The sequence below is a fragment of the Papaver somniferum genome, unplaced genomic scaffold, assembly GCF_003573695.1.
Source record: "Papaver somniferum cultivar HN1 unplaced genomic scaffold, ASM357369v1 unplaced-scaffold_65, whole genome shotgun sequence".
NCBI classification, from domain to species: Eukaryota; Viridiplantae; Streptophyta; class Magnoliopsida; order Ranunculales; family Papaveraceae; genus Papaver; species Papaver somniferum.
The window spans coordinates 2,446,248-2,468,217 of NW_020649304.1; the positions used below are offsets into that span (position 1 = coordinate 2,446,248).

General features: G+C 35.4%; 1 protein-coding gene across 1 annotated transcript; it reads right to left on the reverse strand.

Annotated features, from left to right (window-relative positions):
* Positions 1–2,083: 2,083 nt before the first annotated feature.
* On the reverse strand, positions 2,084–3,548 carry LOC113343742 (transcription factor MYB1R1-like). Its single transcript, XM_026587878.1, has 2 exons — positions 2,924–3,548; positions 2,084–2,823 (listed from the first exon to the last, which is right to left on the reverse strand). The coding sequence occupies exons 1-2, from the start codon at positions 3,276–3,278 to the stop codon at positions 2,141–2,143; spliced, it is 1,038 nt and encodes a 345-aa protein (XP_026443663.1). The 5' UTR covers positions 3,279–3,548; the 3' UTR covers positions 2,084–2,140.
* Between the last annotated feature and the right edge of the window lie 18,422 nt (positions 3,549–21,970).

Sequence of the window (21,970 nt, forward strand, 5' to 3'; positions counted from 1 at the left end):
TGTAACCAAGTGTTTGGTACAACACAGTTCCGAAAAACTCAATCGTCGATCATTATGCATGATGCAACACGCAGATAAATCCAAGCTGCATGATAGAAAGAAGATCCCTCTATCAGCTCCAGAATGCACACGCCACAGTCGCTTGCCTATAATCTGTTGCAACGAAGTCCACCACGCTCCCAGCAAGACACATAGCACCAATGTGCAGCCATCTCCATAAGAATATTGGCAGCACAACTCTGTACTTAAGCGGACATTTCAGGCTAAAATCTCTCATCATAAAAAGGCAGGGAAAAAGCAACCACCGGGGCAACACAATACCCAGGAACAAGGCACTTCACACCATTGCCAAGAAGCACCAACGAAATGGTAGCCGCATCAAACCTAGCCAAGGCGCAGCATAAAACATAGCAACATCAACTGTCAAAGCAAGGTACAAGCAAGGTACAGAGACGTTTTCTTAAGGATTGTTCTTCCAACAAACCTTATGAAAAGGGGCAAATTGTAGATACCAAATATAACCATCAACACGTGGCACTTGATTAAGTCATCAGCAACACACAACTCTACATCAACATACACTACAACTATTCTTTGTTAGCTTAATTATTAAGCTAGGGATATCATAGTAATTAGCTGGGGACCTCTTTTCTTTATAAAGAAGGAGATTAGGTTAGAAAAAGGGGTCGGCTCTTTGGATCGTTTTTGATCTCTTTCACTTGCAGAGCTCCTCACTAATGGAGGCTCTTCTTACACATAATAAAATTACTAATCCGTGGACGTAGGCCTCGGTATGCCGAACCACGTTAAATCCGATGTCAATATTTCAGTATCTCTCATCTCTTTCTTCTTACATTACATTTATCATTCCATTGATATCATTGTCACCATTAAATCAGATTTGGTTGTGCTACTGGATTTTTAGTAGTCACAAATGGAGACTAAAGAAGAGCACTTCAGAGTCTAGACTTCAATGGGCAAGTCTTAATTGATTTGCCTGAGCTAGCCAATACTGCATACTGCATTAGTAAGGAGACCTCCAGACGAGATCTTAATTAAGAGAGTAGTTCGCATACCGCAGGCTCTCTGAAGTTAACAATCTCGCAGTAGCGTATGTCTGGGCAGAGCACTCACTACCAGGCAAAATATAATACTGTTGGTGGTTGCACAATTAGGTGAACAAAGTAACAGTAAGACACATCAGCTGTCACATTACTCAAAGGAGTCTCACTGCATAAGTGGCTTCAATCATACTACGTACACACAACATCAATGCTAAAAAAAGTAAGATAAGATACACGAGTGAATGTACGATAACTGAACAATTTTTTGGATTGCTGGTCCCAGGATAGGGTTTTGGTACTATTACATTGTCCCCTTCTTGGAGGTTGCTGGATTACAGATTCTAACAGTAGTAGTCTAGGTCTAGAGACTCTAGACTCTTCAATTCTTACACTCATTCTTTAGAGTCACTTGGTTGCCTAAATGAAAACCAAAAATTAGGTCATGTACTACATTACTGTCTACTGATTCCTTCTACCCTACCTTAAAAAGATGGAAAAAACAAACAAACAACCAAGCAGCAAAAGCAGATAGATGAAACACAAAGCATCCATTATTGAAAAGAATCCCCATAACCAAACTACCCATACCTATTTGTGTGTCTCCACTTAGTCAGCTATCCACTATCTCTATTCCTCTGGCTAGAGTTTATTTATAATAATGAAAACAGAGTTGGTATAATATGCATAGCCCATAGGCATCTCCTATTGAATGCCAAAGTTGGATACAAATACAATTATACAAATGCCAAAACGTTAATGTAGCAGCATCACTGTCTGATATTATCACTTTGGGCAGGACAGGGTCAGAAGAAGTTTGGGGCCTGGGCAAGACAAAGAAAATATTAGTAATTAATTTTATAATAGTAAGACAAATAGTCAACCTTAAGTCAACAGTCAAAAAGGATTTGAATTATGAAACTTGTAAGTTCTAGGAGGCATCTCTAATTATGCCAGAATTATTCTAAATCCAAAAAAAAAAAAACAGAAAACAACTAACCACCAATTTGATTCTTTCTTTCTCTCTGAAAATTTGATCTTTGTTTTTACAGTAGAATGAATTCTATAATATAATTCCATCAAGCAACTCTAATTACGTTTCCACCATTCAAATCAAGATCCCCATCACTACTGCTACTAAAACTATTACTATTACTCTTCTGCTGGTTATAAGAAGCAGAGTGCCTTGAGGAGTTTGATATTGTTTGTTGTTGCTGACTCGAAGATGATACAGAAGTGCTCCCCAGATTAAGCGATAAAACAGTAGATTGATGATGTTGTGGATGATAGTCATCCACCTTAGATTTTGATTTCTTTGAATCTAAACTGAGATTTCCCATCCTCGACGATGGAGGGATAGGAAACACCGGTACAGGACGGATAATATTGGACCGATGCTTGTTAAGACTTGTTAAATCATCGACAGATGATGAGGCTGAAATCCCAAGATTCAATTGAAAAGATGATGCCGACGATGATGAAAATCCAAATTCACCATTTGAATAAGAAGGCGAAATAGGAATATGATTTTGATTTTCACCTGTTGATTCTTCTTCTTCAGTAGTAATGTCAAATAAACTGGATCTTCGTCTTCTTCTGTTCAAATTGCTTCTCCTTAAGAAATACTTCTGAGCATGACTGGCTACCTGTGTTGGTGTTCTTGTTTTCACAAAGTTTCTTGAAATTCCTCTCCAATCACCTTTTCCTACTTTTTGTAACCCTAATAAAAATAGTCTATGTTCTTCTTCTGTCCATGGTACTCCTACAATTAGATTATCATCAAACAAAATCTAAATATCAGTAAACCAAATCAAACAGATCTGTTATACACAAATTAAAATTAGAGATGGAATTCAACAAACCTCGTTTACGATCGCGATCTCGAACACCGATGGAGTTATGAACAACATCATCAGAAGCGTAACCAGAAGAAGCATCATGATCATGCGCACTAGTATTCGTATTAATGTTAGCAGTATTGACATTTACTGGCTCTTGAATCTGTTGATATTGAGATAGATTATTCATACTAACACACTTACGAATCATCGGATTCGAAGAACCTTTGGTAACACGAACACCAAACAACATAAACCCATTGGTATTGTTGCTATTACCAGCATCATCATGAGTATTGCTGTTACCATTAACATCACCGCAAGTTCTGGAATTATGACCATTGTTCCCACACTGAGAACAGTTCCGAGACATCATCATGATTATCTCGGTGATAAAAAAGAAGAACCGATTATACAGAGAGCAGAGATATCTCCTCTCTGTTTTTAAGTTCAGAAGATTGAAATCCGGTGATCTGGTTTTCCAATCTGTGTGAGAAATGTGAAAGACGAGGATTTGATTGTGAATGGTGAAGAGGACTCTGCAGAAAGAGTCTAAGGGCGTGGTGGAAGGGGATTGAATGAGAAGAAAATATTTTGTTTTGTGAAGCGAAAGGATGGTGAAGTTGGGAAAGATAGGGTTTTTATTGGTTGGTTTTATTGCATCTATTTTTTAAATTAAAAAGGAAAGTTGGATTTTAGATGGAAAAAGTATTTCTTGCTTTCTGGTGCATCAAATATCATGTCAGTGTGTCTTTCATGGATCTCCACCGATCTAAATTACGATGCCGTAAGTCGGCTCTTATCAGAAGTTAATAATCTGAGATTCGCATAGTTATTAGTTATTATGGAAAGAGGATTTTCGCCGTATATTATTCGGTGGAGATTTGCCGCGTTTGTAAGTAATGACATCTAATCCATTCAACTCGCCGTATAATTTATATGGGAGGGGATGTTCGGGGTGCTAACGCTCACGTGTCCGAGACTCAAAGTCTTGAAACATTTATTTCAAGGGAGTTGAAGAAAATGGATGGACATGATCTGGGAAAGATTACATAATGCACAAAGTTGTTACAAATTAATTTGGCCAAATTATCCTTTAATTATCCTATATTTCTTATAAGTATCTTTAGCCCGACTCAATTTGGTCTTATTTTGCTATCTTGATGTGTTTCTCTATTTATGATTGGTACCAAGTAGGCATAAGTTTACTAGTGAAGAAGTTGGAGTGGAATGAATTCAATTATTGATACATGAGGCCGGCTTTTAGGTTCCCATCAATAGCCAAATCTATACGAGTGTCTCTTTAAGTCTTTTATCTACAATGATTATTCATATTCAGGCGTCATACTAATGTGTGCTAATCACGTCTTTGTTATTAAGCCATTAGAAAATCGGAATAGGCACAGCTGATAATTTATTATAATCAAAGATTCCTTATTAGGTTTTGATGACTAGATATGAAGATTTGATTGAGTTAGATTTTGGATCATCTTACAATCCGAGGAAGAGATTTAGTTGATGGTTTTATAAGTCTACGATTCGTTAATAGCAAACCAAAATGCATGGGTATAACAAGAACAACATACTTGGAACTGTAAAGGACCGAAAATCTTCATAAGGAAAAGAATTTTTTCCCCAGAAAATGATTTAATATAAGTATGAGAGGACTGATTATACGAAAAAAAGACGGTCTTAGTAACATGTATCTACCATTTGATATATTACCATTTCGAGAAAATGATGCTTCAGTACTAAGAGCAGTTCCTATGGTAATGTTCAAACTCAAAATTTTGTTGAGCCACGTGGATGGTCAAACTGAAGTAATATATTCATGAAGCCCAGACCCCCTAAGTTACTTGATATACAAACTGAAGTGCAAGCCTTGAAATAAATGCCTTTTGGATGATTAATTTCCTTTTCCCAGAAGAAATCTATTTGTAGTTTTTTTTAAATCATTGCATGTATGCTTTGGAAGCTAGGAACAATTCATCTAGTAGATAGTTGATGTGGAAGTGATAATTGATATCATAATTGCATTTCATGGAGGCCAGAGTGCCTTAATTTCTAGCCCGCAAGTCCGAACTTGAATTTTTCTACACATGGCTTGAAAAATTGTATCTTGCTTTTATTCGTAAACAATGAAGAACCAAGATACCAGTCTTCAATGTCAATAATTTGTGTATCCATGTAATTGTTTATGTTAGATGGCATCAATTCATCAGTATTCTTACTGAAGAAAACGCCAGACTTATTGAGGTTGATAAGTTGTTTAGAAGAAGAAATGAAGTCTTTAATAATATTAACTAGGTTCTTGCATTGCTTAGCATTAACGAACGACATGCAATCATCTGCAAAGAGGAGATGGCTAATTGGAGGGGCCTCGTTGCAGATTTTGGAACCATACTAATATTAATACTTTCAGTGTTGACATACTTCTAGAGAGAGCTTCTGTACATAAAAGGAAAAGGTAACAGATATGGTAACCGACCTTAATCCCCTAGTAGGGTTGAAGAATCTTCCAAGGACGCCATTAACGAGAACAACAAGATTGGTAATGGAGATACATTGGTAATTTAATTTGCATCTTGTTTCACAGAAAACCATTTTTAATTTGTATCATAACTAGCAGAAATTTCCAACAAATTCAATTTAAGGCCTTAACCTGTTAATCATGTCAATTTTAACACCCAAAACTCCAATAACTTTCTTTTTTCCTCCGATAGTTTTCACATGATTGATAACCTCATGAGCAATAACTATTTTATCAAAGATCTGGCTTCCAGGGATAAAAGTAGATAAATATGGGGATATAAGTTTGGCAAGGAAAGATAAAACAAAAATAGCAAAAAGTTTAGAAATGACTGTGTAGGTATTGCAGAGAGAAATAAGTCTATAGTGAGAAGCATAGTTTGTGGAATCAAAATACACGCATGACGTTTATATATATGTAAGCAAGAAGCTGTAAAATAAAAGAAAAAGATAACCAAGTATAAAAAGATCTTAAGACCAATTAAAAATCTTGAACCTAAAATTAAAGAAGAACTGAGATTTAATCTTGCTGCAATCTCATCATTTAGTTTGTCGGGAATCATCTAGAGAAGTGAGAAAAGAAAGAAATTACACACTCTTTCTACATTTCGAATGGTTACAACAACAAAAAAAAACCTTGAACATAAAAGAAATTTTGTATAAATGTTTCTCATTCAACTCATTTTGATGATATTTGGCTCAAACCGATTTTTTTTTTGCTTCCAGCAATTCAAAATTGTTTGTTGTTATTTTATAATTATAGTTATTCAACTTGTGTGTACTATTGAAATGTGTACATCACATTTAGGCATGTTTTATTTATTTATTTATTTGAGAAGTAAAAAATTATATTAAATTGTAAAAGGGAACCAATTACAAATCCTTCATGGCAATGGATGGAATTAGTGAATAAAACATTCATTCACTTTCAAATCCAGTGACACACTAGGTGAATGAGTGATTTTTGGACAATGGAAGAGCAAATATAACACTAAGAGATCTGCCGCTTGGAGAAAAATTAAGACCCAACGACTGAACATCAACCGCCTTAATATTTTTTTTGTTATTTTTCATATTAAAATCTGAATGACACATGCGTTAAAGAGTTTTAAATATATTAAAAAACTGAAACATGCTTGAGAGGCAGATGATCAACCGCTCAAGCAACAAAACCTAAGTGGTTTATATTCAGCCTCTTAGTCTCCATTTTCACTCACTTCTTCATGTGAATGTGTGTAAGTTTGGGCGAAAGTGGGCCGGTTCTCATCCCATAATAACACCTAATTTGATTGTTTTTAATCACACTCTTTAAATTTGAATGAGAATATTCGTCCCATAAACCTCGCTTTTCGAAAATATATTACAAATAAAAAATCATCTCCCAGTTATGAGCAATCCGGCTAGTATCGGCTAACCTAAATGTTAAATCATCCCAAGACCGAAGAATAATTTCTTGCTCAACTAACAGTATAACCCATGCTACACTTTTACCCTGGATCCAAAAGCCTTGCCATTTTTCTCCCTCGACACCTCTATATACGCAGATTTCTCCCAACCATAAAAAAATGTTGCAGAACTAAACCAGGCTTCTCCAAGCATTTGAACAGATGCGAACATGCAAACATTTCTCCTGCAAAGGGTAAAAACAACATCATGCATTCTAATGTAGGTTAGGCCAGACACACTGGTAAGTAATTTCACTTCGTTATAGCTTACAGAGGGTAAGTCAAATGAGATTTCAAATGACTTTCGAAGAGTTTTCAAATCTACTAGGGAGATAGTTAAATGAGATTTCTATAGACTTTCGTAGATTTTTTTATTTGAGTGACTCCCGGAGATTCTCTAAAACTCTATAGATTTCTAGTGATTCTGTGAAAGTATTTTAGAGAGTCTTTGTGACTTGTAGAGACAAAAAATTGAGATTTGTAAAGATTCTTATGATTTGTGGAGACAAAAAAAATGTATAATATCAAATTTAAAGTTCAAAACATTTACCATTTTTTTAATTATGCACGTTATAATGTTGATAAAAGTACCATGAGTACCTAGTAAAATATGTGTTCATTGTCAAAATAAATCTCATTGTTGTACTATGACTAATTTTTATTTTCTTTATTCCACTCATCCCACATTTTATTTGCTACGTTATCTTGCCGCTGGTTAATTTTTTCTAGTTGTTGCCTCTGAGTTTTGATTTTGGGAAAGGATGTTCTAATGAGAAAACGATTATTGAACTTCTCAAGATTGGGAAAGACCATCGTGCTTTGAAGTGGCAAAGAAAAATCTCGGTGTACACGAGGCAAAAGAAGAAAAGAGAAAGGAGATATCCATTGCATTCGAATGAAATCTGCTGGATTACTGCGCAAATGACCCGTTCCTTAGTCATCAGTTCAAAAAAAAAAAAAAACAACAAATTGGTACAACTCTCAAAAACAAATATTTCCCAAGTTTCCAAGTCTCCTAAAATATCACCTCTTGGGGAGAGATTTTTACCATGCCTATTTTCGTAAAAAAGCCTCTCAAAATCTCTGAAAACAACAAATCAATAACTTCCAATTCTCCTTCGAATAACAGGGGTGTTAGATGAAGTGACTCTTATGAAATCCTAATCCAATAACATGGAGTTTCTAACCAATAATAAGAGACATTAGGAGACTCTCCAAATATCTCTATGGACTAACTGTACAAAGGGGTAGGTAAATGAGATTTCAAATGGCTTCTGGAAAGTTTCCAAATCTATTGTTCGTCCATAGAAATTTTTGGAGTGTCTCCTGATATCTCTTGTTATTGGTTAGAGATTTTTTTATATGTTATTATTGGCTTAGGATTTCATAAGAGTCACTTCAATACCCTGTTATTCTAATGAGAATTGAAAGTCATTGATTTGTTGTTTTCAGAGATTTGGAGAGGCTTTTTTAATAAAATAGGCATGGTAGAAATCTCTCCCCAAGAGGTGACATTTTAGGAGACTTAGAAACTTGGGGAATATTTATTTTTGAGAGCACAAATTTTTTTTTCCTCTTCTTTTGTTTGACCTGATGACCAAGTAACAGGTCATCTGTGCAGTAAACCAGTGGCGAGATAGCACAGCAAATAAAATGTGGGATGAATGGAATAAAGAGAATGAAAACATAGGCATAGAACAACAGTGAGATTTATTTTGACAATGGAAACATATTTTCTTAGGTATTCATGGTATTTTAATTAAGATTATAACGTGCATAATAAAGTAACCGGGAAATATTTTGAATTTTTTATTAGATATTATACATTTTTTTGTGTCTACAAATAATAGAGACTCTTTAAAATCTCATTTTTTTTTGTTCATACAAGTCACAAATACTCTCTTATATACTCTCAGTGAATCATTAGAAATCTCAATATTTTCAGAAAATTTCCGGGAGTCACTCAAATAAAAAATTTATGAAAGTCCATAGAAATCTATGAAACTCAATTTCCATGTGATTTTCAACGGATACTTAGTTTTCGTCTTCGAATTTTAAATTTTACTCCTAGTTTTTCACTTTTAACTCTTTTATTTTACTGAAACTCTTTTTCTTTTTCTTTCTATTATATCTTTTTTTTTCTTAATTCTTTTTTACCTATAAATAATATTTATCTAAATTGGTGAATTTTTTTTCTTCGAAAACTCACTATTTATACAGAAACTGAATTCCCGTATGATTAAACTAAGAGATGCTATCGGCTATAATGAGATGCACCTTATAATCTATAGCTAAGGGAATTGCGTTGCCATTGTGCTTGTCCTCGGAGCACCTTGGAACCGATAGCAAATAAAGTGCAACATGGTGGAAATGACAACATTATTATATCAAATTAACAAATATTATATAGTCATATCATAAAACAAACCCAATATACCCATAAACACCAAAATAAAAGAAAGTTGAAAAAGGATGGCGGTGGGAGCAAGAGACGTATAGTCGTCCAACCTTTACTTAACACAGTATATACATCATCTCCACTCCTCTCCTCTCCTCTTCTCTCCTCTCTGTAATTGCTTAATGAGCAAGATTTCATTGTCACGTACAAATTGACTTGTTCCCTGGCTATTTGATGAACTACATTTCTCATCTTTTCCATCGTGGATGCATGAGTGTAGTACGATTATAAGGAGATAATACAATAAGGATTTGTTAAAGGCAGCCCACAAAGTTCCTACCACCACCAACATTTCCTTTTCTCTCGTTGTTTTTAGTTTCTACTTTTTATTTATCAAGTTTTATGGTCACAATGATCTTTGTGTTTAGTTCCTTTTCATCTTTTAACTTTTCATCTTTTTTTCTCATAATCAAAAATGTCTAAGCACATGTCATTTTTCCTTTATATGTCCCTGTTTACTTCAACTGTTTTTCTACCTCATTAGTTTTTTTCCTTTGAAAGTTTATTTTTACCTTTGAAAGTTAACACTAATTGATCTATATCTTTTTAAATCTTATCTTATCTTCTCGTTTCATGTCGGTTTAAGTTCATGAGTTATAAAAGTGGTCAAGTTCAAAGCACCTATCAGCTAGGGTTTTACGAATTTAATAAGAGTAGGTTGGATTCGAGGAAGATGGTTCATTATTTTTGTTCTTTTCACTTTATGTGTACTTCTCTACTAGCAAGTCAAAGATAGGTTATTAGGTTCCATGTTATTGTAACATGCACTCGTGCTACGCATGTGCTGCAAACTATAACTATAATCAGAACACTGTTTGAAATGGTAAATCAATCTTATACTATATTTATATTTATTAAGATAATAAAAACATTTGTGAGATTGGGTATACGTTATATGACAAAACAAAGCCACCTGAAAGTAAAGTTCAAAGCCCTAATCAACATATTTTTAATAATATCTAATCCGCCCCTGATTAATTAATACCGATTTATTGAATCAATTAAGTTAATAAATGTTAGACTAACTTTGCTAAGTAAACATTTTAATTGTAATTTTTGTTAGATTTTGGCAAAATTTATTGAATCTTGTTTGAAAAAGATTTCGGAAACTTTTTGGTTTTTTCAGAATTTTGTTATGAAAATGAATTACTTTAATCAAGCATTTTTTAAAATGGAGTAGAACATGATTTTGTTGTTTTAACTCTTCAAATGATAGAAGAAATTCAAAAATGCAGAACTCGGTTTATGAAAAGTCGTCATGCTCGACCGCACAACAACATGCCGACCATGCATGGTCGTCATGATCGTACGATAACAAAATGATGACTTTTAATAGTCAATCAAATGTCGTCGTGTTGTATTTATTCCAACCATACCGACTAACTATTACTAGACGTTGTCACGGTTATAGTTTCAAAAACATGACGAATAAAAGCAAAAATGGACACATAAAAATTGGTTTTTTGGCAGTTATTGGTCGTCAAGGTCGAAAATGTATCGAACTGGCGACCATAACCTAGTTGGCAAGTTGGGTTATGATGACGACTAATTACTAAATGGAACACAAAAAAAACAAGTTTTTGACAGTCTACTCGGCATGATTTAGATTTCCATAACATGAGACTAATCGTATCTGTTAAGTAGTCGTCAAAGTTTGGGATGAATATCATAACAACCCTGTGAATATTTTTTCAGATACGAAAAGTCATCACGGTATTCATCCCAAGAAGATGACGACCAAAATAAAACGTGGAAAGTCGTCAAAGTCGATGAAGAGATACCTCGACGATTATATAACTACAAATCAACAATTTCAAAAAAAAATTCTCATCTTATTTGATATTTAAACAATAAAATAAAATAGCGGTCGTTAGGTTGGGAAGGAGAATGCATCCATTTGCGTTTGATAATGTTAGAACATAGCTTGGTTGACTCACCAAGCGTTGGTATGTCAAGTTTGGTTGTCATATTTTAGTGTGTCAAAACTCATCTAAAGTCGCTTGATTAAATACTAGAGTCAACTTAGTTTAGGTTAGACTAGAAAGTTTAGGAATGTTGAGACATAGAAGTATTACTCCGAAGACCCGAAGAATGCGAAGAAGTAGCGAACTACAACGACGACATCACCCTTCCACTTGAGGTTAGTAATATTGACTTGAACTGTTTCATTCCTAACGTATCTTTCAAGTCGTGTTATATTGAAAACATAACTGCGAAGCTGTATATACTGTACATATTGTACTCTAGTGATGTGACATGATCATAATAGTATGATCATAGTATTAGGGAATTAGACTACGAAGTATAATGCTTGTCTTTTGAACTTCGTAGATATGACATCGACATAATCTTGTATATATTGTTATGATTATGTGAATGGGTTATGGTGAAGATTTCATCATAGAAAACAATGTTTTACATTCGTCTAAAGGAAGTACATTCATGAACATGTTTCATGAATCGAAAGGGAAATCATTAGGCTTATTGGTCCGGCTATTCATTGCAAATCTTTGGATGACCAATATGTGTGAGTTGGTAGAACCGATCGTAACTATGTTATGTATCTTGGTGTAACTAATCACAGTGCCTGACTTATGATTTGGTATGACTGGTTTTTATTAATTAGTATAACCGATCCTAAGTAATCACCATGTGTTTGTATGACCGATCCTAGTAATTGGTGTAACCGATCCTAGTAACTGGTGTGACCGACCATGAGTGTATGTAATCGATCCTTGTAATTGGTGTAACCGGTCCTGGTAAATGGTATGAACGATCACAAGAATTGCCATGTGTAGATGGAACCGATCCTTGTAACTGGTGTAACCGGTCATGGTAACTTGTGTGACCGATCACATGTATTTCCATATTGAGGTATAATCGATCCTAGTGATTCGTAGAACCGATTGAACCCATGTATGTGATTTGGTATTTGATCAATCACATAATTTTCTTGGAATACAGGGAAACCAATTCTAAACTTGTTTGGAAGTATGGTATGACCGATTCCAAGAATATAAATCCATGTGAATATGAAATAAGGATTTACAGTGAAATGATGTCAACATACTTTAAACACGGGCAGTAACTTTTATCATTTATTGTTCAAAGACATTCCTTAGTACTCAAGGAGATCCTGTGCCGAAATAAATTGAGAATCTTTTAATTAAGGTTTTTGGTTTTATATGCTTTAATTACCGGCAATTAAATGCATATCTCTAGAGAATAAAAATTAGTAATGTGCATTTACTAATTGGAGATTTTCTATTGAGATATTAAGGAAATATTGGACAAGATTTTATTGGAATTATAAAAACTGAATCTTGCTATGAGAATATTTTCGGTTTTGGAGATTCCTTGATGTCCAAACATCCTTGGTCTATAAATACCTAAGTTTTCATTTCTAGCAAACTATCCTAAGAGTCAGGAAAACTTCATTTCTTGTTGTTTATGGTGGAGCCGTCTATTCGGAGAGGAAAGTATTCAAATTAGGTGAAATCTCTTACGACCGCTCGTTTAAAGACTTTTGTGGGATCAAGAAGCTCTGCGAGTACCCTTGGTGGGAAACTAGATAATTGCAGTGTCATTAGTTTTCGATTGATTCGATTGACTAACAGTTGTTGAAACTTTGATTGCACCTAGTTTTTTTATTCTTGAGAATCTTCTCTTCTGATATAATATTCACTCAAACTAGATCGAAGTATCGACGGGATCTTTAGAACTGTTGTTAGATCTAAATACATCTTGTGATAATCCATTGTTATTAGACTCCGTTTTGTGCGTGATTAATCACAAGATATTCAATTGATGTTGTGCAGGTTATTGAAGATTAAAGAAGATTTGAATACGAAGAAGATTTCTTATTGGTTTTCGTATCTTGTTGTGTGCACAAACATTGATCGACTGGGATCCAACTAGAATCGGATTTATTCGATTTATTAGTTGCTTGAGATCGACATCGCTTTATTGTTTCTCTTTGAGATCTATATTGAATGATTACGAATCTAGACTTGACTATTTTGATAGTTAAAGTTAGATTGATCTAACCAGACAAAGGAGTTTATTAGACTAAACGTAAGAGTCTTTGCGTATGACTTAAGATATCTTTATCTTTAAAAGAATCTAAGAATTTGTTACCAAACAGATTCGTTGTTGCTTTGCTGTTTGAAATACGATCACAAGGAATTGTACCAGTGCGTGACTCTCGAAGTTGAAAGTGCTGGGATACTGAGGGAACTAAGTAGCTAGGGGTAGTCTGCTTGGTCTCAACTATACAAAGTTGGTTTACATTTTGTATAACGGCTTAATTATGAGAGTATTCAATTCTGGACTAGGTCCCGGGGTTTTTCTGCATGTGCAGTTTCCTCGTTAAAAAATATTATTGTGCCATTTACTTTACTTTTCTGCATTATAATTGTTTATTATAATTAAAGTAAATTGCACTTTACGTTAACTCCGTATTACTTGATAGTGATCGTATAGAGTTTGGTTAAGTTTGAACCTATTATCAATAACATACTTCTTTGTTGTATTGTCTCGATCTTGTATCCATATTCAATCACACAAGTTATCTTGTTGTTGCATTGTCTCAGTATCGTATCCATAGACAATCACACGAAGTGTGTACCGATTAGTTGTATTGTCTCGACTCTGTCCATAGACGATCACTTTCGGTAGAGGACTTATAGGTTGAAACAAAAAGATTGTTGTGTATTTGAGTACCCTCGTCTTTTCAATTAGTATCAGAGCAGGCAAACACGAAAAGATCTAACAATATGTGTTTGGTGCGGTCCAACCTATAAGAAATGAACTCGAGTTCACATGAATCGATTTCAGTTAACGTACCGCCAAGATTTGACGGAACAAACTATCTGTGGTGGAAATCTGCTTTGAGATCTTTTCTTCAATCACGCGATTTTAATACTTGGCCATTAGTCGTTCAAGGATATAATCGCTCGAAAATTAAAAATTCAGAAACTGAGTTTAAACGCTTAGTAGATTATACAGGAGAATAAAAGACATCTGCTAAACAGAATTCAGATGGTTTGAATGCTATTGTACATGTTGTAAGTCGTGATCTATAACATCATGTATCCACATTCCAAACTTCAAAGGAAGTTTGTGATAATCTTCAAATCGTATTCGAAGGTAACACATTAGAAAAGGAAGCTAGACTTAAAACTCTCACATCTGATTGGGAAAACCTTCGAATGGATGACAATGATACTTTTGAAGAGTTTCATATTAAACTTTCTAAGATAATAAATGCTTTTTTCTCTCTTGGAAAGACTATTTCTGAAAAAGATATATTCTGCAAAATTCTCAGATCATTGCCATCTAGATACGAATCTCAGAAGCATGCAATCATAAAGGAAAATGATCTTTCAACTCTCTCACGAAGTACACTTGTTGGGAAGTTAAAGATCTTTGACAATGAATCACAATCTATTCAAGCTAAAAGAATATTTTTCAAAGCTAAATTTTTTCCAAAAGCTCCTGTGGAGAAAAATACATTGCTGGATGATTCTGATGAATTGATTGCAAAAGAATCTGATGATGATGTAGAACAAACATTATCACTGATCATAAGACAGTTTCGAGATTTCTTTAAGAAAAGAAATAAGAGATTTTTGAAAGATGTTCATCGATCTTCTCGGCCCCATGATCGAGTTCAATTCAAGAACAAAAAGGATCAAGAAGAAGATGATGAATATCAGCCACAGTGCTTCAAGTGTAAAGGTTTTGGTCATCTGGCTAAAGACTGTCCGAATCTTAGGAAATACACTGGAAGCAAGACATTAGCTGTAACTCTAGACGAGACCTCTGATTCATATAATTCTGAAGAAGGGGAAACACATAATATTGCACTAGTTGTTAATTTGATTCTGTCATGTTCCATTAGTGATTTAACCATTTTAAAAATGGGCATGTCTTCCGATTTTGAAAAATCATCTAATGGTGAAGGGAAAAATAAGACAAAGTGTAAAACTGTCTCAAAAACAAAAATTGCTACGAAGTGCATATGCAATTCCAACCAATCTTAGGAAACTTCGTTAATTCGAGGTAACAAGAGAAGATATTTGAATCATACTTTACTAGATCTGTAGTTGCAGGAAATCCTACACTACACCCCTCACAAGATTTCATTAACATTCAACTCATTTTTGGATTAACAATCTTCATTTTATTGATGAATCTTTGAACAATCTTACAAGAAAAGATAAAGGGATTAAGAACAACAACCACTCTTGATTTTCTCTCTTCTAATTGTTTTTTATTCCTCTCTCTAAAAAGATCTCCCCCCTCTTCCTTTACAACTGAATGACTATTTATAGGGAATTACATAGTGGATGACAGCTAATCTGTCCTTTATTTTCGGATATGGCTTGCGATATTCTCGCAACCTTACAAATATTAATCTCGCACACTTCCTAATTTTCGCAAGTCCATCATATTTTTCTCATGATTTAGCTGATGTCGTTTCTGAAATTGCTTTGCGACATTGTTGTGTTATGTTGTTAATAATTTCGCTGAAGTGTTACAGCTGCGAGATTCTGATCCTACATCTTGCCTCTTCTCATGTCGTCTCTGCGAAGAATAGAATGATACGAGAAATGCCGCAGTTATCCATCTCTTCGTATCCTGCATTTATTACACGTATCTTTTCTTCCATTTGTTTCTTAACACGTCTTCTGTAACCGCTGCTTCTCAACCGTTCACGTCTTTTCTCCTTAATTGTGTTTATCTTCTCGAAAAAATTTCCTCTATATATACTCTTTCTTACTCTCCTTTTCTCTCTTTCTACTCTCTTTTTATCTTCTCTGCAACTTCATCATTTTCTCCGTAAATTCCTCTACTGTAATTTTTCTTCTATCTTCTTTCTTCAATCTTATTAATTCTTCATTCATTCCCATACTCTGTATTCAAATATGCCTCCAAGCGGTCAAAAGCATGACAAAACCTTGAAGGAAGTTCAAAAAGATCTTGCCAAGATAGGTTTCACACTTTCTACCATTCCTGGTGAAAGTGCCAAATCAATTATTTCCATTAAACTTTTCTCTGATCATCACTTTGATGATCAGACAATCATAGTCTCGCTGGGTCAAATTCTCGCAGGTCTCCCTATTCCTCTTTATAAGCCTGACATTCCTCTATTTTATGAAATTCTTGCTCATTCGAATTTTTCGCGAGCTATCTTCCAATTAAGTGGGGATTGCATCCGTCTGATATTGGAGTTTGCTAATCGCGGTGCTGGTAAAGGATCTCTTTATTCTAAAGATCTTAGGGATCCTAAATTCGCAGACTTGGAGATAGTCGCTGAGAAGTACACAGTAGCGAATTTCTTCGAAAATTATGAACTAATATCTATGATGAAGGAGAATACTCGCTGGGGTGTTCGCTTGAAAAGGAAGGATATTATTGCTGAAGATAAAATGCTCATGCATGACATTGATTGGCATTCTGGAATAAATAAAACCCCTCGCCAATCCAAAGATGATAAATGGTGTGTCTTCCCCTTGATGTTGAAAGGACCCTATATTGTTGGTTCTAATGTCATTCCTGCGAATCTCAACGCTTATCGACCCTGGGTATTCTCTTGGCCTGATAAAGTGAAAGAGGTATATTTCTTCCAATTTCGCCCACTTTATGTTTCTTTATTTATCTTTACTCTTTTGTTCGCTGATTCTTGCGAGATTCTACAGATCTAGAAATTGAAAGATAGCTACCGCGGGACTGGGAAAGCCAATACCTTGCTAGCTCTTCGCTCATCACAGATGAGGTAAGAAATATTCTTTTATGATTTTAAACAATATATTGTTGCCTCTATTTCTTATCTTCATTTGTGTGTGAAGGTTATTGTTGAAGCAGAAGAACCCACCAAAGCTGCGACGGCTGGTGATAAGGGTAAAGATATTCTTCGCAAAGGAAAATCATCTGCATCCTCTTCAAAGAAAATAAAGAGAGGGAATTCTCCTCCTCCTTCAGATGTTCATTTCCCTGATGGTTCTGAAGATGATGAAGACAACAAAGATGATGATGACGACTCTGCTGCGAATAAAGATTCTCCACCTGAATGCTCTATGGCACAGTTATCTGGTATCTTCTCTGATTCTTGGCAAGGTATGGAAGATAACTGCCTTGCCAGTACATGCAAATCTCTCGCAACTATTTGCGATACTCCCTTGTTGGATGGTGATAGTTCTCTTAGTGGGGTCTCCAGATCAGTGACTCCTAGCTTCCTAAATTCTCTCAATAGTTTGGTATGACTTCGTCTTTTCACTTCTTCATTATTGTGACTCAAAATTTATTTTTATTTTAATTATTTTTTGTATTTTCTTCGCAGGCTGGAAAAGCTTCTTTCGCTATTGCCTCAGATTTGGAGAGGAGACGCGAAATTCTTGAAAAGAAGAATCTTCAATTTCGTACGAAGAATGAAGAACTGGAAATTGAAGTTAAGGGTCTTCGTGAGAAGAACGAACAATTAGAAGCTGAAGTTAAAGGTCTTCGCGAGAAGAACAAACGACTGGAAACCGACACTTCTTCGCAAAGGAACAAAATTTCCACTCTTCAAAAAACTAATGATCAGCTCTATGGTATGCAATTTTCTCCTTTCCTTTCATTCATCCTATTGTCTTATCTTATTTGATTAATCCTTTTTGCAGACATTTATGGTCTTTCTGATGAAGCCACTCTTATTCGTTCATTTCCCGATGCCCTAGATAATGACACTCTTCTTGAACATCTTAATAAATCTTTGAATAGTTTCTCTAATGATAAAATTTCATCTCTGTCTTTGAATGAACTTAAATCCAAATTTCGCCTCTTAGAGATTGATCATAGATCTAGTTTAGGTTTAGCCAACCAATTTAAACGTTTTTATCTCAATTCTAAAGAGAAGATCAATAAATTAAGAACCAAGATTAGCAAACTTATAGTGATAAAGATCGTATATCTGGTCAAGGTGTTAAGGCTTTGGAGAAATTCCAAGAGATCCTTCTTGAGGTTCAACTTGAACGAGATGAAGCCAATCGTCAAAATGCTATGCTTAGAGAGAGAGAAAACCAAGTTTGTTCTTGTCTTCTCATAAATAATGATGATGAGTTCGCTTGGGCTGCGAAAATCTTAGATGATACCAGAAAGGATTTATGCGTAAATATTAGTCTCCAAGTTGAGCATACACCTTGATTAGAGATATGATTTCTGACAGAGAAGGTCACTGTTCTTTTTTACTCTTTTGTCTCTTTTGAGTTCTCACTAAATTATTAATTGATTGTCTTTTGTTCGCAGGTTCTGAGAGTAGATATCGCCACAGAATTGAAGAACTTGAAGCTGAGAAAGGGGAACTCGCAAAGAGTCTTTCTTCTCGCAACGATAAATATTCTAGATTGAAGAATCAATTCAAGATCACTGTTGCGAACTTTAAGAATGACGCTCTGCATTTTCGCAATCAAACTATTCAAATGGTTTGCAATGACCATAGTATTCCTCACTCTGATTATCCTTGTCTCTCAGAGGAGATCCCAAAGAACACCCTAGTCTGATCATCTCTGATAGTGAAGCTGATGAAGAATCTGATGGTGATGAAGATTCTGATGGAGGTAAAGGTTCTGATGAGATGAAGAAGAGAGAATCTGATGAAGATGATGAAGATCAACTAAGAAGTAGTCTTTGTTTCTTTCTTTGATCTTCTGTAACACTTGTACATTTATTCCTTCTTTTCGTATACTTGCGAATTCTCTTGGTTCCCCATATTCCTTAATATAAGTTTCTTTTATTTTGACCTGCATTCATTAAAACAATTCTTCCTTGCAATATAGTTAATCAATAATCATAATTTTTAATTTCTGCGTAAATTATCATGTGGAGACAAATAACATTTTTGATTTCATTCATTCCCATACTTGCCTCTGTTATTTGTATTCAAATGAGAGATTTTGCAGATTTCTCTTATTTTGTGCCTCAGCTTCGCAGTTGTTTTTGTATAATTTCGCAATCATATGCGAAGTGAATTTTGATTCTTTTCAAAATTTCATTCTTGTGTGGTCTTATTTTCCTTCCTAGTTAAAGGTCTTATTATCCACCTCTTGTCATTGCGACAAAATCGCAGGACGTCCTTGCATTTTCATGCAAAAACCCATTGATCTTGTCTTAACTTTTTCTTTTGTATTATTGCCTCTTCAGGATTGTTGCGACAATATGACAGGCCTAAATATTCTTGCGAAAATAAAGCCCCATGACATTGTCGTTGCGACGAAATCGCAGGACGTCTTCGCACTTTCATGCGAAAACCCATTGATCTCGTCTTCTCTTTTCTTTAGTATTATTGCCTCTTCAGGATTGTCGCACAAATATGACAAGCCTTAATACCCTTGCGAGTAAAAAGCCTCATGACATTTGCGTCTTAAGACACTTATCAGCTCCCTAATGGAGGGTGCCGCCCTTATCTCCCCCTGGTTGCCCCTTCAAGGAGGCGTACCTCTACCATACAAGGTTGGCTCCTCCCATCCGGTCTTAACAACAACCAGTTGTTTTCGCAGCCTCTTATCCCTTTTACCTATAGGGTTTATGGTTACGAGACTGCACCCTAAGTGGGGTTTTCTTCGGGCCGAGTGCAGTATAAGCCAAGACTTGTCAAGAATGGCAAGGTACGCTCCAGACGCCCCTGGCACTCTTGACTCAACCGTGTACCTCGGCGCCTTGGTCAGATTCTGCACTCCTTGGGAGAGTCCTTATTACCTTAGTCGCCCAACCTAAGTCATATGCTTAAGCTGAGAATCCAAGGTGCCTCTCCCGGATGGGCTTTATTGACCCCAAATCTCCATGACTCAGGTTCCGGTGGCGGTGTAGCCTTTCCCTGAGCCATGCAACAGGTACCCCCTTATATGACGTACTTTAGGTCTTACATTTGCCTCTTGCGAAATTTTATTCACGAACTAGGGTGTGCGCCATAAAGGTTCGCCCCTTTCTCTTTTGTCATTGTTCTCTGATTGTCTTTTGTAGAATTTATTATCTCTGCGAAGTTCTCGTATATCATCATATTGTATTTGCATTTCGCAATCTAAATTTTGTCATTCAATAAAATGTATTTTTGAGAATTTTATTTGTTGCGAGAGTGTCGCAACAAATCAATCATTCATACACTTCTTATTTTTATTACTTTCGCCATTCTTTGCCTATTTTTTATTCTCTGCTATTGCTTCATTGATAGTAAACTGTTCACAATTTCTTACTATGAACTAGCATCAGCCTCACAACATTTCTTCTTCTTTTTGTTCGATGGCATCCACCATCAACCTCTCACTTCTTTGTGTCTCTCTGATTTTGTGTCGCCAACTTTCCTTCTTGGTTGCTCTTCCTTCGCAGGATTCTACCTCAGTTTCGTAACATTTCTTTCCTTCAATCCAATCTCCTTTTATGATTCCTACACCGCTGGGGTGAGGGAACTTGATGCACTGGTGGAAAGTTGAAGCTACACCTAGAATCCCATGTAGCCAAGGCCGTCCAATCAATGCATTGTAGGGTGATTCTATGTTAACGACACAAAACAAGATTTCAGAAGATATCCCCTTTAATGGGATTCGCATAGTAACTTCCCCTTTAGGCTTGTTGGAAGTACCATTAAAACCATATATCTTATATGTTGATGGTATAAGATCATCATCTCTCCCTCCCATGGTTTTATAAGTATGATAGAATAAGATATTCACAGAGCTTCCAGTATCGATCAGAATTCTATTAATTGCCCATGAATCTTCAGCTTCATCATCTTTAGGTTTTGGATTAATTTCTAATTTTACCACTAATGGATTGTCATGTACTTCTCCACCTTCAGGGACTTCTTCTGCGGTAAAAGAAATAGTCTGTTTCTGACATTCCTCTAGCGACGAGATTTTCGCAATATTCATAATTTCTCTTCCATCATTGTCTCTTGCGAACACTCTACTCAAAACATTGTCATGAAAATCTTTAATTGTCTTGTATGAATGTACGATAGAGTGACAGAATATATTCTTTGCTTTTTCACCAACTTCTACGAAGAATGTTTCCTTTTCTTTTACCGTGTTTACTCTGTGATGCTCTAGTGGTGGTGGCGTCAATGGTTGAGATTGTGGATGCCCTACCAGAAAGTGGTTTAACTTTCCTTGATCTATCATTCTCAGAATAATTTTCTTTATATTTCTGCAATCATTTGTAGTATGTCCATGGAAATGATGATAAGAACAGAACTCATGACTTCTGTTGCTTGGAGGTGGTTCAGTCCCATGTTCCATGGTGTTGGTATATTCTCCATCAAAATTATAGCTTCCCATATTTTCTCCACGCTTGCATTTAGAGGTGGCATCTTGATCTCCTCCCACACTATCTTGTGGCTTCCCTGTCCTCTATGATAGTTTTGCCTCTGACCTCCATAAGTTTCTTGCGGCTGATCAAGTATTTGAATCTTGTTATTTCCACCACGATTGTAGAAATTTGTTTCTCTTTCATACTCCTCTTGATCTCGGCTTCCCATAGCCACCAATTTCTGTTGATTGTTGCCCGTCACCTTTTCTTGTTGTCCTTGCGAAGTGCTCGCCACTGTGTTTATTAGTTTGGGTAATAAGCTTGCATTCACTGCTTGTGAATTGGTATTCACAACTG